Source organism: Oryctolagus cuniculus, chromosome 16 (assembly GCF_964237555.1).
Source record: "Oryctolagus cuniculus chromosome 16, mOryCun1.1, whole genome shotgun sequence".
NCBI lineage: Eukaryota > Metazoa > Chordata > Mammalia > Lagomorpha > Leporidae > Oryctolagus > Oryctolagus cuniculus.
In genome coordinates, this window is record NC_091447.1 from 42,580,010 (window position 1) to 42,594,041 (window position 14,032).

General features: G+C 39.9%; 1 protein-coding gene across 6 annotated transcripts in view; it reads left to right on the forward strand.

Annotated features, from left to right (window-relative positions):
• HEPACAM2 (HEPACAM family member 2) overlaps positions 1-14,032 on the forward strand; it is a 51,659-nt gene that overhangs the window by 6,459 nt on the left and 31,168 nt on the right. Inside the window, exons 1-3 of one of the 6 annotated variants that reach the window (XM_008261726.4) lie at positions 1,455-1,632; positions 7,794-8,147; positions 11,811-12,095. In XM_008261726.4, the coding sequence (XP_008259948.1) occupies positions 1,554-1,632; positions 7,794-8,147; positions 11,811-12,095 (718 nt within the window). In that variant the 5' untranslated portion in view covers positions 1,455-1,553. Of the gene's footprint in view, positions 1-1,454; positions 1,633-7,793; positions 8,148-11,810; positions 12,096-14,032 lie in introns of those variants that run through there. The other 5 variants (XM_002713804.5, XM_008261725.4, XM_017344316.3 and 2 more) reach the window with 5 other exon arrangements.

A 14,032-nucleotide genomic window follows, 5' to 3' on the forward strand; every position in this document is an offset into this window, starting at 1 on the left:
AGGCAGTGTGGTGGGGTCTTACCCGGGTGTGGGATGAGCCCTGGCCCTTTGTCTACAGCATGGAGAGATGATACAGTGACCCACCTCTGAAGAGGATGCAGCTTCCCAGTAGTCACTCACTTTCTTTGCCTGAAGAAGCCTTTCTAGACCATTTGGGAGCCTTGATACAAAGAGTGTTTCCAAACTTGGATCTCAAAATAGCTAGCATTCTTTCTTGACTTGAATTATGCTTGAGGAATAATCTCCCTTCTCCCAGCAGGACTGGACTTCAGTGGGCCTAAAAACTGATTTATGCAAGCAGTTCGCCTGATCTGATGCAGATTTGGTTATAAACTTTCCATTTTAGGAGTGGAAGTCTCTGACCAGACCCTTGTTGCAAATAAGGGTTAACTTATAACTTTGTAAATCAAGCAGAAGTGTTCAGGTGACCTGCTGCCATGACAATGAAGAGGCCAGGCTAGAACACCATAGCTCCAACACCTCGCTGGAGGCAGTATCTTTTCTGCATCATTGGTTCACTTCCTCTGTGCTTCAGTTGTGAAAATGTGGCCCCAGTATTATCTGTTGACATCGGCTTTTCATTACAGTAACAGTCCCACTTGGAAACACACTTGTGATTTACTTTTTATAGTGTGATCAATCCATAGATTCAATGAAACCATCATAGTCATTCGTAATAGAGAATACTGCATAGGAGAATGTATCTGTTAAGGTACTCTGGTGCTGTTTTAATTCTTTGGTGTAATTTTTAAAGATTATTTATTTGAGAGGTAGAGTTAGAGAGAGATGGAAAGACAGAGATAAAGTTCTTCCACCCTCTGGTTCACTCCCAAAATGATTGCAGTGGCTGCAGCTGAACCCATCCAAAGGCAGGAGCTAGGAACTTCTGGGTCTCTGGTGCAGGGGTTCAGGGGCCCAAGCACTTGGGTCACCTTCTGCTGCTTTCCTAGGCAGCTGGATCAGAAGAGGAGTAGCCAAGACACAAACCAGCGCCCATAAGGGATTCCAGTGCCTCTGGCGGAGGCTTAGCCTACTACACCACAGAGCTGGCCCTTTCTTTGGTATAATTTTTATGTCACTTAGTTTGTGAAGCTTTCTAAATGTTTAGCACAGACATACATACTTTTAAGTTTCATTTAAAAAACACTCATTTCAAACTAATAGCATAGTTATTGCATAAGAGGAAACTAAGCTTTTGTTCATAAATTTCACAATATTCCCTCCTTCTGAAAATGTACTTTCTTCCAATACGGTCTCCTAAATGGATGTTTTCCTTCATGTGATTATTAGGAACCACAAATAACATAAAATGCACTGACAGTTGCTTATTAACGCCAAGAAACTACTCTGAAAGTCGTAAGCCTGTATTCTTGCGGAGCGTGTAACAGGTGTTCCTCTCCCTGTGTCCTTTGTATACACATTCATTCTGTATTCAAATCAGAGAAGCAAAGGCAGGGTAGGGTCTGTTGCCTCACTACTGATTTCCCTAGCAAATAAGCCAACAGCTGCCAGTCCAAGAACCACGTTCTCACCAAGGACAAGGCGCTGCGTGCATGGGACAGGATGCTTTCATGGAGCCCTTCAGCGGCAAGGTTGGCAGTGTTCAGTGCAAAATATTCCTCCTTCTCTTAGGTAAGGCCCTGCATGAATCATGTTGTAGCCATTTGGGTTTTCTTAATTATTACTATTATTGTGGGTAAATGGTAAATATTTGCTATAGGCTGTAGATTCGCCCAGATAACTAAAGAGCAGGTCAGAACCTTTTAACAATAACACACTGTTCGAGCAAAGAAGCAGGAACATTTAGGAGAAATGAGGCTCAATAAACAGACCATTATGGTTTTCTTAGAACAACAGTTACTGCCACTAGCACTCGTGAAGAAAGTTAAGATATTCTAGAATTATAATGAATTTCTTCTTTTTACTGAGGTTACACGGAGGCTGAACAGGATTTAATGTGTTTATTTTGACAAATATTTTAATAGGCCATGAAATTCTGACTGCTTGGAATGATATTCAATATGATTCATGGAAGTTGCTTATTTTAATAAACTTTTAATTAAAGATACTGTGGCCAACCCTTGATTCTGCTTTATTCTAAGTTACCTTTCTTTTGGAATATGGACAAAGGTGTCAAAAATTCATATGCAAAGGGAAGACTGTGTTTAAAAACATTATTTATCCAAAATGCCCTTCACTTTTCTTTTTGCCCAATGCTTATTCCTATTAATTTTTTCTATACGTTTATATTCTCTTTCATTCTCCTCTTTATCCTTAGGGTTGATAGGAGTCTCTCCACTATTCCTACTTTTTTCCATGTCAACCCTATTTTCGCCAGCTGTTCTCTTTTCCATTATTCCTATTCATCAGCTTTAAAAGACAAGTAAGTTTCTTATTTCGCTCATAGTCCACAGACAGGAATTCATACAACATTTTATTCTTTAAAATTTAAGAATAATTTAGCAATATAAGCAGTTGAAGTTCTAGACTTTTTTCAGTTACTTAGAGCCTTACTTTCACTGGCATATCTTGTTAGTTTTCATTCTAGGTATGACTGTTATTCAGATTTAGACCTAATGTTGTACATATCCCATATATTTGAAACAGTTGGTAAATTTTTGAAAGTTTTTTGAGCTACATCTAATTGTGATTGCTCAAGTTACTACAGTGATCATGTTATTATAGCTGATTTTTATCTTTTGAAAATATTTGCAATATTAAACAATTACCATAACTGGCAGTCTTTGGCATTGTTCTTGGCTTTGAGAGTATCCACTGTCAGTGCCCCAATTATTTTTAATTTTAAAACCATAAGGCTCTTATAATTTCATAAGTGATCGCTTTGTAGTTGGTCTTAAAAAGAACAGAGTCAATTCAGTTGAGGAACTTGACAAAAATAAAATGTAGAAACAACATGTTCATAAATAGTTGAAGTGGTTATTATATCTTAAGACTTTCTTTCTTTTGCAAATTTACTTTTCTCCATAGGTACAGTTTTGGAAAGACCATAGGTTAGGTGTGAACTTTATTTTTAGGAATATTGAATTTCTGTCTGTTTCTTCTTTTTAAAATAATCATTAAAAGCTGAGGCCCAAAAATTGGCTTTGTACAATATATTCAAAATGCATCTTCATAAAGTCTGTTTTCTATAAAGATGCAAGAGTTTGTTTTCAGTCAACAGTAATTGTATTATGCTTACTAACACCACGCATGATAACAGGGAAGTTAATGCCAGCCATTCTGAGCTAAAGCAGAGGTCACTCTGTGACGTCTGATGTTTATATTCAATACAGTGAACTGGGCTAGGGAGTCCTTGTTGCTGGAATGTAGATCAGCTTTACTGTATGACTTCAAGTATGGCTTCACTGCGTACTCTGTCAGAAGACTATACTTACACAGGTCAAGAGAGTCTCTAAAGAGATTATTGCTATAACTTTGTTTTCAGATTATAAATGATATTATCAATGATTCTTCAGATCAGTGAAATATCTTACATGCAAAAAGCCCGTTTTTTCTTTTTAGCAGTAGTGACTCCAATGAAGTTGAGTTTCTGAGTCCAAATATTTGGAATATTAAAGGAAAATTAGAATTTCATAAATTTTTACATAATTTATTTTCTAGAAATTTATTTGTTCATAAAGGAGATAACTTAATAAAATCAAAAGTCCTAGTCTTTTAGGTCTTCTCATGGAACTAGGAAAGAGCACTTGACAATTTCTCAGAATAAAGCTAATTTTTCTAAATTTAGTAAACTACTGGATTTGACATCCTGAATTAATCATATCTCTAGGATGAAACATATAAATGACAAAAAAATGTGTTCCTGAAATGTAAAGGAAGCTTCCATCTATCTATTTATTCACAAATTTTACTATAAGTGTGGATTGAATCATATCAGTAGGTTCATGGCCTCCCTGAAGAATAAAAAGACTTTTGGCAACAAAGCTAAGATATTGATTGTATAAAGAAAAATTCATTCCTTGATGACATCCTTATAACTTATTACCTATAATTTATCTATTAAAAATGGGATAGACAATTTCTAAGCAGATAGCTATTATAATAGCATGTTCATTTAAGAGTACACATATTAGAAAAAATTCATTTGACATGGAAGTAATGAATATATTCAGAGATATTGATGGCAATAAAAAGGTATTATTACATCAGACAGTCTCTAAATTGTAAATACTGTATAAAATGTTATTGTCTACTAAAGTGGTTTCATTTTCTCTGGGACTCAACATATTATATTTAACAATTTATTAAATAAGGCTTTCTTCCTATAGCTTTAGCTATAGACTCTCTAATCAATCTTTTCATACATTATATTCAACACCCTGACTCAAATCCAAAAGTCAGTAACCTTTCTATTCTAATGATACTGTCACCCATAGTAATACAGTGTTTCCCAACCACTCAGAATACTAACTCTCAATCTTTTTCAAACATGATTACAAAGAAAGTAAGAGTTTGTTCCTTTGATGAGAAAACTTACGAAGCAGGCTAACAAGGACCTCTGTTTTGGCGACCCCAAATGACAAGAACAGACTGGTCAGCATTGCATTCAGGCCCTCTGCATGGACACCTCAGTCTAGCAATGACTTCTTTTTTTATTTATTTTTTTAGCAATGACTTCTATGTTGAGCTGTTAAATGTCTTAAATGGACCAACAAGTCAGTGATAAAACCATTCACTGCCAGAGGCAACCACCTCATTTTATGTCAGCAGCCATGCAAGTTTTTTTGTATTGAGTTCCCAAGGCAATTATGTGGATCCCCACAATTATCCTTGGTTTTAGAGTTATAGAGAATTGCCACTTTATTAAAGGATACATAAGGATTGACAATACATGGAAAAAAACTGAAAATTATTCAAAAGTCTTTGAGTCTTCTTCAATTTGTACCTTCTCAAAATTCTTTTGGCCCTTCGCTTTCTTTTTTAAAATGTTGGTTGATTGATTTGAAATGCAGAGTGACAGAAAGAGAAGAGGAGAGAGAGATAACAGAGCAAAAAAGATCTTCCATCCACTAGTTGACTCCCCAAATGGCCACAATAAACTGGTCTGGGCCAGACCAAAGCCAGAACTCCATCCAAGTCTTTTACATGGGTGTCATGGGCCCAAGTACTTGGGCTAGCCTCTACTCCTTCCCCAGGTGCGTTAGCAGAAAGCTGGATTGAAAGCAGGGCAGCTGGGACCCGATCTGGCACTCTGATATGGAAGGCCAGTGGCACAAGTGGAAGCTTAACCTGCTGTGCCACAACACCATCCCCTGGCCCTTCACCTTCCAATGTGGTAGCTGCTATCCTGAGCAAACACCTCATGATGTCAAGAATATATACTTAGAGAGTCTGGGAAAGCTTTTGACCTCATCTAATATTGTCTACTGTCCATGTAGAAGACAGCTGAGGCCAAGAATGAAACGACTTACCTAAGGGAACGTGGCTGACCAGTCCCATTGTATCCCACTATGTGCCCTTTACTAAGACTTTGCACTTGCCAGAATAGAGTACACACATACAAATCCTCATATATCTGTTAACTCCTTTGTTATGGACCAGATCACTCCAGTGAATGCAAATACAATTGAGTAGCAAAATAAAGAAAGGAGAAGAGAATCTTAGGTACACACAGAGGCCAAGGAGGCTATAAGACAAGATTTCATTTCCCCTATCGTCTGCTCTCCAGCCATGGATTCAGGTTCACTTCTGTGTTACTATGTGGGTGCAAACTGTTGAAATCTTTACTTAATATATGCTAAACTGATCTTCTTTATATAAAGAGAATTGAAAATGAATCTTGATGTGAATGGAAGGGGGGAGGGAGAGGGAAAGGGGAGGGCTGTGGGTGGGAAGGAAGTTATGGGGGGGGGGGCATTGTAATCCATAAGCTGTACTTTGGAAATTTATATTCATTAAATAAAAGTTTTAAAAAAAAGAAAGCAAAGGAGAGGCAATCAAAGAGGATGAACATTTTGTGTATGAGAAACTGAAACTGTAAACTCTCCCTCTATGTGACTAATTTTCATCTCTTCTCACCTACTCCAGGATTATACTCCACTGTCACTCATCTCTATTCTACTTCAGCAACATTTCTCTTTCTAGTTAATCATTCCCAGTGACCAAAGACCCTTCATTTCATTTCATTTCATTTCATATTTCACACCCCTCTTCAGTTCCTGTGCCATTTGTCTGCCCCCCTCCCTTCACAGGAAAACTCACAAGTATCTATTCCCACAGTCTCCAATTTCCTATTTTCTCCCTTTTCTCTCAGTGTTCAAAATATCCCATAGCTAAATTCATTCCTTTCTCCTCCCCTACTATTTCATAGGTACCATATTGTCCCTAATTTTAAGATTAAGGCTTTAAATTAAAAGGCGTCTAAACAGGGATTCCAGCAACGTGGCATCCCTGAGCTAAAGAGGACTCTTCCCACTGCAAATACTTAGAATTGCTAACTAATGTGAAACAGTGTATCATGATTCAAGGGAAGAGGGAAGAATCTCCAAGCACCAGAAATTAGAAAGAAAGCTGGAAACCTAGCTGGAAACACACACACACACACACACTTTCCAGGGATGTCAATAGGCAGAGCTCTACACCCCCAACCCCCAAGTTCTCGGAATCTGGCTTTAATCAAGCTTCTGCATCCAGTAAACTGTTTCAACATTACCACTTGGTTGTATAATGGGTATCACAAAATGGACATGCCCAAACTCAGTTCTGAGCTTCCACCCATCAAACTGTTCTCCCCCGAGTTGTTTCCCACCACTAAGGTGTCTGTTGCCAACTCAGTCTTCCACTTGGCCTAGGACAAGAATCCTGAAGTCACTCCTGCCTCCTCTTTATTTCATGCATCCCACCTGCAATGTTCATAAATCCTTTCAGCACCACCAACCTTTTCCGTACCTTTTGCTACCACCCTGGTCCAAGCACAGTCATCACTTAGGTGGTCCCAATCTCTTGTCTTTGGTTCAAGCTATTCTTATAGCAGCAGGAGTGAGTCTAATAAAACGTAAGACATACCATACCCCTCCTCTGCTCGCAAAGCTCCAGCTGCATCCTGTCTCAGAGTCAAATTGTCGTCATCTCTCCCATGAGCCCAGGGTCCTGCCTGATCTATCCCAGCACTTCACTGACCTTGTGTCTCTGCACACTCCTCGTGCTCCATTTAGCTCCACCTGTGCCTGCCCCTTGCTGTTTCTCACACACAGCAACTAGATTCCTGTTACGGGCAGGATTCATGACTGAAAATGGTTTACTGCCACTCTCCTTCAGATATTGCACTTGGCAGGTTTCAGCAAAAGGAGAAACTTTCAAAAAGTAAAACATTCAGCCATTTCAGAAGACTTTGGGAGAATCTTTTGAGGAAGTAATTCCCCCAGGGTTTCTGGTGTCACATTGTTTTATCAGAATGCAATATGACACCGGTACTAATACAGTCATAATCTCAAATTTTTCCATGGTTTCCCTGGACTTTAGAACTAATCGTCTTCCCCAGTTCTCCTTTTCTCATTATTCTATAACAGTTGTAGATAGGAACTTCTGCTTTTCCCTTTCACCTCGCCTTTAGAAAAGTCACACAATCGCATAGTCTTTGGGTGGAGTTTTTAACATGCAGAAGGTTTCAAAGACAAATATTGACTTCTCCATGTAACCGGTACTAGATGGTCAGTCCCTAGAAGTCTCTCTTCTCTGAAGACGATCATCGCCCCATCAGCTTCTCTCTGCAGCTGCCTGTTTCGATTATGACATGTGGCTGAGAGGCTTCATGGCTTGCCTTTTGTTCACAGCAGGTGTTTGCTCAGGACTGAAGGTGACGGTGCCATCACACACAGTCCATGGCATCAGGGGTCAGGCCCTCTACCTACCTGTGCACTACGGCTTCCACACTCCAGCTTCTGACATCCAGATCATTTGGCTGTTCGAGAGACCCCACACGATGCCCAAATACTTGCTGGGCTCTGTGAATAGATCTGTGGTTCCCGACCTGGAATACCAGCACAAGTTCACCATGATGCCACCCAACGCGTCTCTGCTCATCAACCCACTGCAGTTCACGGATGAAGGCAATTACATCGTGAAGGTCAACATCCAGGGAAATGGAACTCTGTCTGCTAGTCAGAAGATACAAGTCACCGTTGATGGTGAGTCCATTTGGCTGTGCGTGGGCGGCAGGCTAGCAGGGTCATCGGCAAAGGCTCAGGAGACTAAACCACCTGGGGTTGAGGTCCTAGCTTTGCAACTTTAGGCTAATTTATTCACCCTCCAATCCTTGACATTTCATGGCACATTACTGCATGGGGCTTTCCGAGCACGAAGTAGCATGCATATAGGGAATACGCACAGGGCCCAGCAAAAGGTAATCAAGCAATGTGTATAACTTATCACTTATTTGTCTGGGAACTAACAAGTATAAAGCTGCTGACTTAATGAGATGGAGAAAATATTACTTTTCTCAGTGGTCAAATGCACCCTGGGAAGTATCCTACTTTTGTCCATGAAAATTTTTATCTTGGTATGTTATGTGGGGGAGGATGAGACTTACTCAAGGACCACTAAGGACAATAGAAGTTTCTGAAAATGTCCTCTAAGGAAAAGTCAAACCAGCTAATTTTTAGAAACTTATTTTCCTTGCTGAAGTATGTAAGAGATGTACTTTTAAATATACTCTGAGGTGAAGTTTTGATGTTTTTTCTCTAGACCTGTTTATTTGACAGTATTCTCCAGTTTGGTAAATACCAATTTCACGCTATCGATTGCTTTGGCCAATAATTTGCTGTCATCAATGACTCTCTTTTTCTCACATCCCACATCTAGTCCACAAGAAACCTCTGTCAGCTTTACCTGCAAAACACGGAAAGAGTCCAACCATGTCTCCCTGCCCCATCACTGCCCCACTCACCACCACTCCTCTTCAACTCTGCTCTTATTTCCCTGCCAGCATCAGTCTCACCCCTACTGATAGCTAAACAGAGACCCAAACCATGACAATTCCTGTCTCTACCTCCAGCCTGGGAAGAAGGGAAAGAAATTCACTGTTGGTAGTTCTGGAGTTCTTGCAAGAGCAGGCCTACATGCCTGAATTACTCCAAAGAAATTATCTAGAACAGACTTTCTAACTTTCCCTTCCTGGTATTGATGGCCTTCATACCATGAGTTGGGCAAAGCTTAAAGGCCACCTCCTAGCAGTGATGAAAGGGAGAGGCAATCAAAGAGGATGAACATTTTGTTTATGAGACACTGAAACTGTAAACTCTCCCTCTATGTGACTAATTTTCATCTCTTCTCACCTACTCCTGGATTCTCCTACTTGGCTGCCTCCCAGTCTCCCAGCCTCCTAAAGCTTCAAATCCATTGCTTCTTTCTCATTTAAAATAAGAGGCACTAACAGTGGCCTGCGAGGCCCAACACACCCAGCACCCATCTGCCCCCATTCTCTCTCTGTGTACTCCTCACTCACTCTGGCCCCCTGGCTCTTCTTGGAAAAGGCCAACCACACTCACATCTTGGGACTTCTGTATTCGATGGAGTCATTCCACCCAACTGGCTTTCCTCCCAGATAATAATATGATCCCTTCCTGTATTTTCTTTAGGTCTCAGTACAAGAATGACTTTATCTTTGAATATTTTCCTGACCACCTGATAGAAAACTAATCTCACTCCCCCAAACACACACCCACCCACCCCTCCACACACACACACAGCATCATTCTCTATTTCCAATTCTGCTTTCCTCTGTTTCATAGCTCTTGTTACTACCTGGACATATTACATGTTACATATTATAATATTTATTATGTATTACAAAGAATGTATGGAAAATACCATTATGAAAACACTAGGCATGTATTTTAAGACATTTATGCACTGAAATCAATCTTTCTTCTAATTCTATTTCTCTTCCAAAACTTTTTGAAAAGCTGCCATATGATTTTGTTGTTTTGTTTCTCTTTCTCAACTAGAACACAGGACCCAAGGGAGCAGGCACTTTGAGGGGTCTGCTGTCTTATCCCCAGGATCTCATCCCTTGCCGATCACAAGTAGACCCAGTCGTCCTACATGGAGTCAGTGAATGTCAGAGGAGGGAATGCCAGGCTGAGAGCAAGCAAAGAGTCAGCATAAGCAATCAAAGGTTAACAGATTAAAGAGGAGACATACCTAAAAGAATTTACATAAACTTTTCCTGTGATGTGTCCTGTCTCAGTGCAAATCTTTGAACAGCACAAGAGTGATCCAGTCTGCTCTCCCAAGCCCAGTGACATGCTACCTGTTCATTCCATTCCATATCCATTTCTACACGCAGATTGGAAATATGAGCCTTTTCTGCATAATTGTGTATGATTGGTTTTTCTTTTTGTTGTAATAATATAAACCAAATGCAATTCTAAACTGTTTGTTCTCACCTGTGAAGATAGGGAATTCAATTAAATGGACTAGGAAGTTGACTAAGAGAAATGCTGGGAGGGTTCAAAATGGCTCAGTTCCCCTCAAAGTTGCCTTTCTATCTCCTTCCTCCCTTTTATTTCCTTCTGTCTTCTCTAGGCTGGAGAATTGGGTCTGTGTGTATCCTGATACACATTTGCCAGTGTAGGAAAATGTACACATGAGACAAGATAAATGTACCTAAAGAAGATCATCAACCCAATTAAAAGCTTGATAGGAAATCAAAGTCTAAGTATCGGAGCGAATTGCCTGTCACTTATGTGTCATTTATTTCTGTGTTTTGTAATCATATACAGAAAGAGATAAGCAAATGTATACCTCTCCAAAATGCCGGAGGGAATCAGTGCCAGATTTAAAGTCTTCTTTCTTATTCTACTGATTGCTGTGTAACTCTGAACAAGTCACTCTTTGTCAATACAGAGATAAGAACTTCAAAGATTGGTGAATATTGCTGAAAATGTTGTAGGTACATAAATAAGTTCTAACTTCTATCCATCAATTTCAGAATGAAAATTTAGAGAGGGAATAATATTTATTCTTGGAAATGGATTCATTTGACAAATATTAAGTGCTGAGTGTGTGTAACACTCATAAAATATAAAGAAAAAAGACTAAAAACATAAAGTGAAATGATAAAATGCAAAAGGAAAAATATAAAAATAAAATTGTTTTCCTGATGACTTTCCATTCTAATAGGAATTTCCATTATATTTGTCTCATATTTCTAATTTGACACAATCTCTATAATACATTTTATAATACCTTCAGAGGAGCCATTGTTGAAAGGTAAGATTTGGTTTGCTAATGTGACTAATATAATGCTGCAACACGAATGCAAAGAAATTAAAACATGTAACCATTGGCTTACAAAGAATGAAAAGGAAGTTGGCTATCACTTTCCCTCTGTAGTCCAAAAGTATTTGCATATGAGCTCAGTATTTGTGTATAAAAATTGGGATTCACCACATTCACTTACCCCAAGGACCTAGTCTTGGGACAATTAGAGAAAATCAAGAGAGGGAAAAAATAAATTTTCTCTGTGAAGGTTCTCATATACTCTTACGGTGTTGGGGAAAGCACAGTGAACAAGAAATCAGGAAGCTGGAGTTCTCAGTCACTCGTTAGGTATCTACAAGGTACAGGGCTTCACTCCACAATCTTTGAAGAGAACTTTTAGAATTTTTTTATCTCATGATACTTTTATCATTTTGCATTTTCATGACTTTTATTCTCTTTCCTAATGATTTCCTGTGCTGCCTCCATTTACAAAGTGTAAAATGCCAGAATTTAATATTTGAAAAACACGAGTTTTATTGTGACCCAGAGGGTGGAAAAAAATCATTTTCCCTCTCTTGATATTGCAGATCTCATCACCAAGCCAGTGGTGCAGATTCACCCTTCCTCTGGGGCCGTGGAGTATGTGGGCAACGTGACCTTGACATGCCAGGTGGCAGCTGGCACTCGCCTGGCTTACCACTGGCTGAAAAATGGGAAGCCCGTGCGCACCAGCGCCACCTACTCCTTTTCTCTCCAAAACAACACCTTTCATATTGCTCCAGTGACCAAGGAAGACATCGGGAATTACAGTTGCCTGGTGGAGAATCCCGTCAGTGAGATGGAAAGTGACATCGTTACACCAACCATATACTGTAAGTTCTTTTAAAAACTACTTGAGTTTTTCCAGAAGAAATTCTTCTCACAGGGGTAGTCACAGAGAACATCGGCACTGGACATCGCTTGGGTAGTGCAGTTCAGTGCCTGGCACAACTCAGTCTTTGAAGATTGAGGTGAGATATTGACCCAGGGCCATTCAAGACACAATTTGTGATTTCAGCCAATTGAGTGACCTCATGTCCACCAGAAAGCAGGAATCTCGATTGTAAGAGCCTAGAACAATGCAGATGCAGTAACTTTCTTATGTCTGAGGAGCAAGAGTCGGTGGCAGTAAACCAGGAGAGGAATGTGCCCTGTGGCTGACTGTTCCCGGGTTAGGCACAGGCAGGGTGTCTAAGGATCTGGCTGTTCCCTCTGCCCATCTTCTCAGCATCAACTTTTAAAATTAATTCCTTTATCGTAAACAACAGATAACAATTACACGTATTTATGGAATACAGAGTGACAATTGAGTGTATGTATACATTTGTAATGAACACTCAGCATTACCCATCATCTCAAACATTTAGCATTTCTTTGTGATGAGAAGATGCAAATTCTTCTCTTCTAGCTCTTTTGATTTATATGATACAATATGATAAGCAATAATCACCCTCCTGTGCAATCATGTGTCAGAACTCATTCCTCCTGCCTGGCTGTCAGGGCAGACCAGTCAGAACAAAGTTTATCAGTCTGCAGTAAGGTAGTCAGGTTCCCAGGGAATCAGCAATTATTTCTGGATTTTGATTTTCTTTGGTTTATTTTCCTGTTGTTGGTAAACTTTGTGTTTAGCTATGGTGAACAAACTCTTCAGTTCCTGTCCTATCAGCATCACTAACGCAGCGAAGGGACCTCTTTCCTCATTGCACCATTGTTCCCAATCCTCTCTATTCTAAAACACTACCCCTATTTGATATTGCATTCTAATTTCAGCTTAGCACGATGTCTCCTCTGCACTGGAGACAACTCTTTGTTGTGGGGGCTCTTTTGTGCATTGTAACATGCTTAAGAGCATCCTTGGCCTCTCCCCGTATGTAATCCAGTAGCACATCCCTCCAGCTGTAACAATTAAAAGTGTCTGTAAACATTGTCATAGGCTCCCTGTGGGCCAGAACTCAGCTTAGAGAACCAATGGCTATCACACTGGGAAGTCTTATCTGTTATCATGTTGCCTACAGCACAACTGCACTAGCAGATTAACAAGAAAAGTGGCAAAGAAAATCTCACTGCTGTGACATGAAGGTGGGCAGCGTAACTGTGGAATCATAAGGGGAGAATGAAGCCTGCTTCCTGTAAGCACTCACAAATCAGTGAATTTCATAACACGAAAGGAGGCACAAACCATAGCATTTTGAATGTTATAAGCCAGATAGACCAAAGTGGACAGCATGTTGGGTCATTTCCGGTGTGACTTTAGTTGAATCCCTTGATCTTTCTGGGCCACATCTGTGCAATGGAGATTGTGAAAACCACCTCACCACACTTCTGTGGTGAACCAAGCACTGTGTGACAAATAGCCAGTGACTGGCACAAATCGGATACTAGGTAAATCCAGGCGGCTTAGTCAGAAATACATCTGTATGGGAAAAAAGAAGTACCAGCAAATGTACAAATGTAGCCTTTCCTGACTAGAGAAAGCTCCAGGAAGAAACAGCACCAGCAAGGGAACAAGAAGAGGCCAGGGAGGGGACACACATACACAGGGAGGCTTTGCTTTGGATCTGCAAAACTAAGCTATGGAAAATATAATTGTGAAAACTTGAACATGGACATTTTCTTTTATTTTAGTAGAACAGAGAAAATAAAATGCATGACATAGAATGCCATCTATGCCACAGAGATGTAAATAAAGAAACATAGTGGACAGTGCCAGTTCATGTCCTGGCTCCTCCACTTCCCATCCAGTTCCCTGCTAATATGCTGGGAAAAGCAG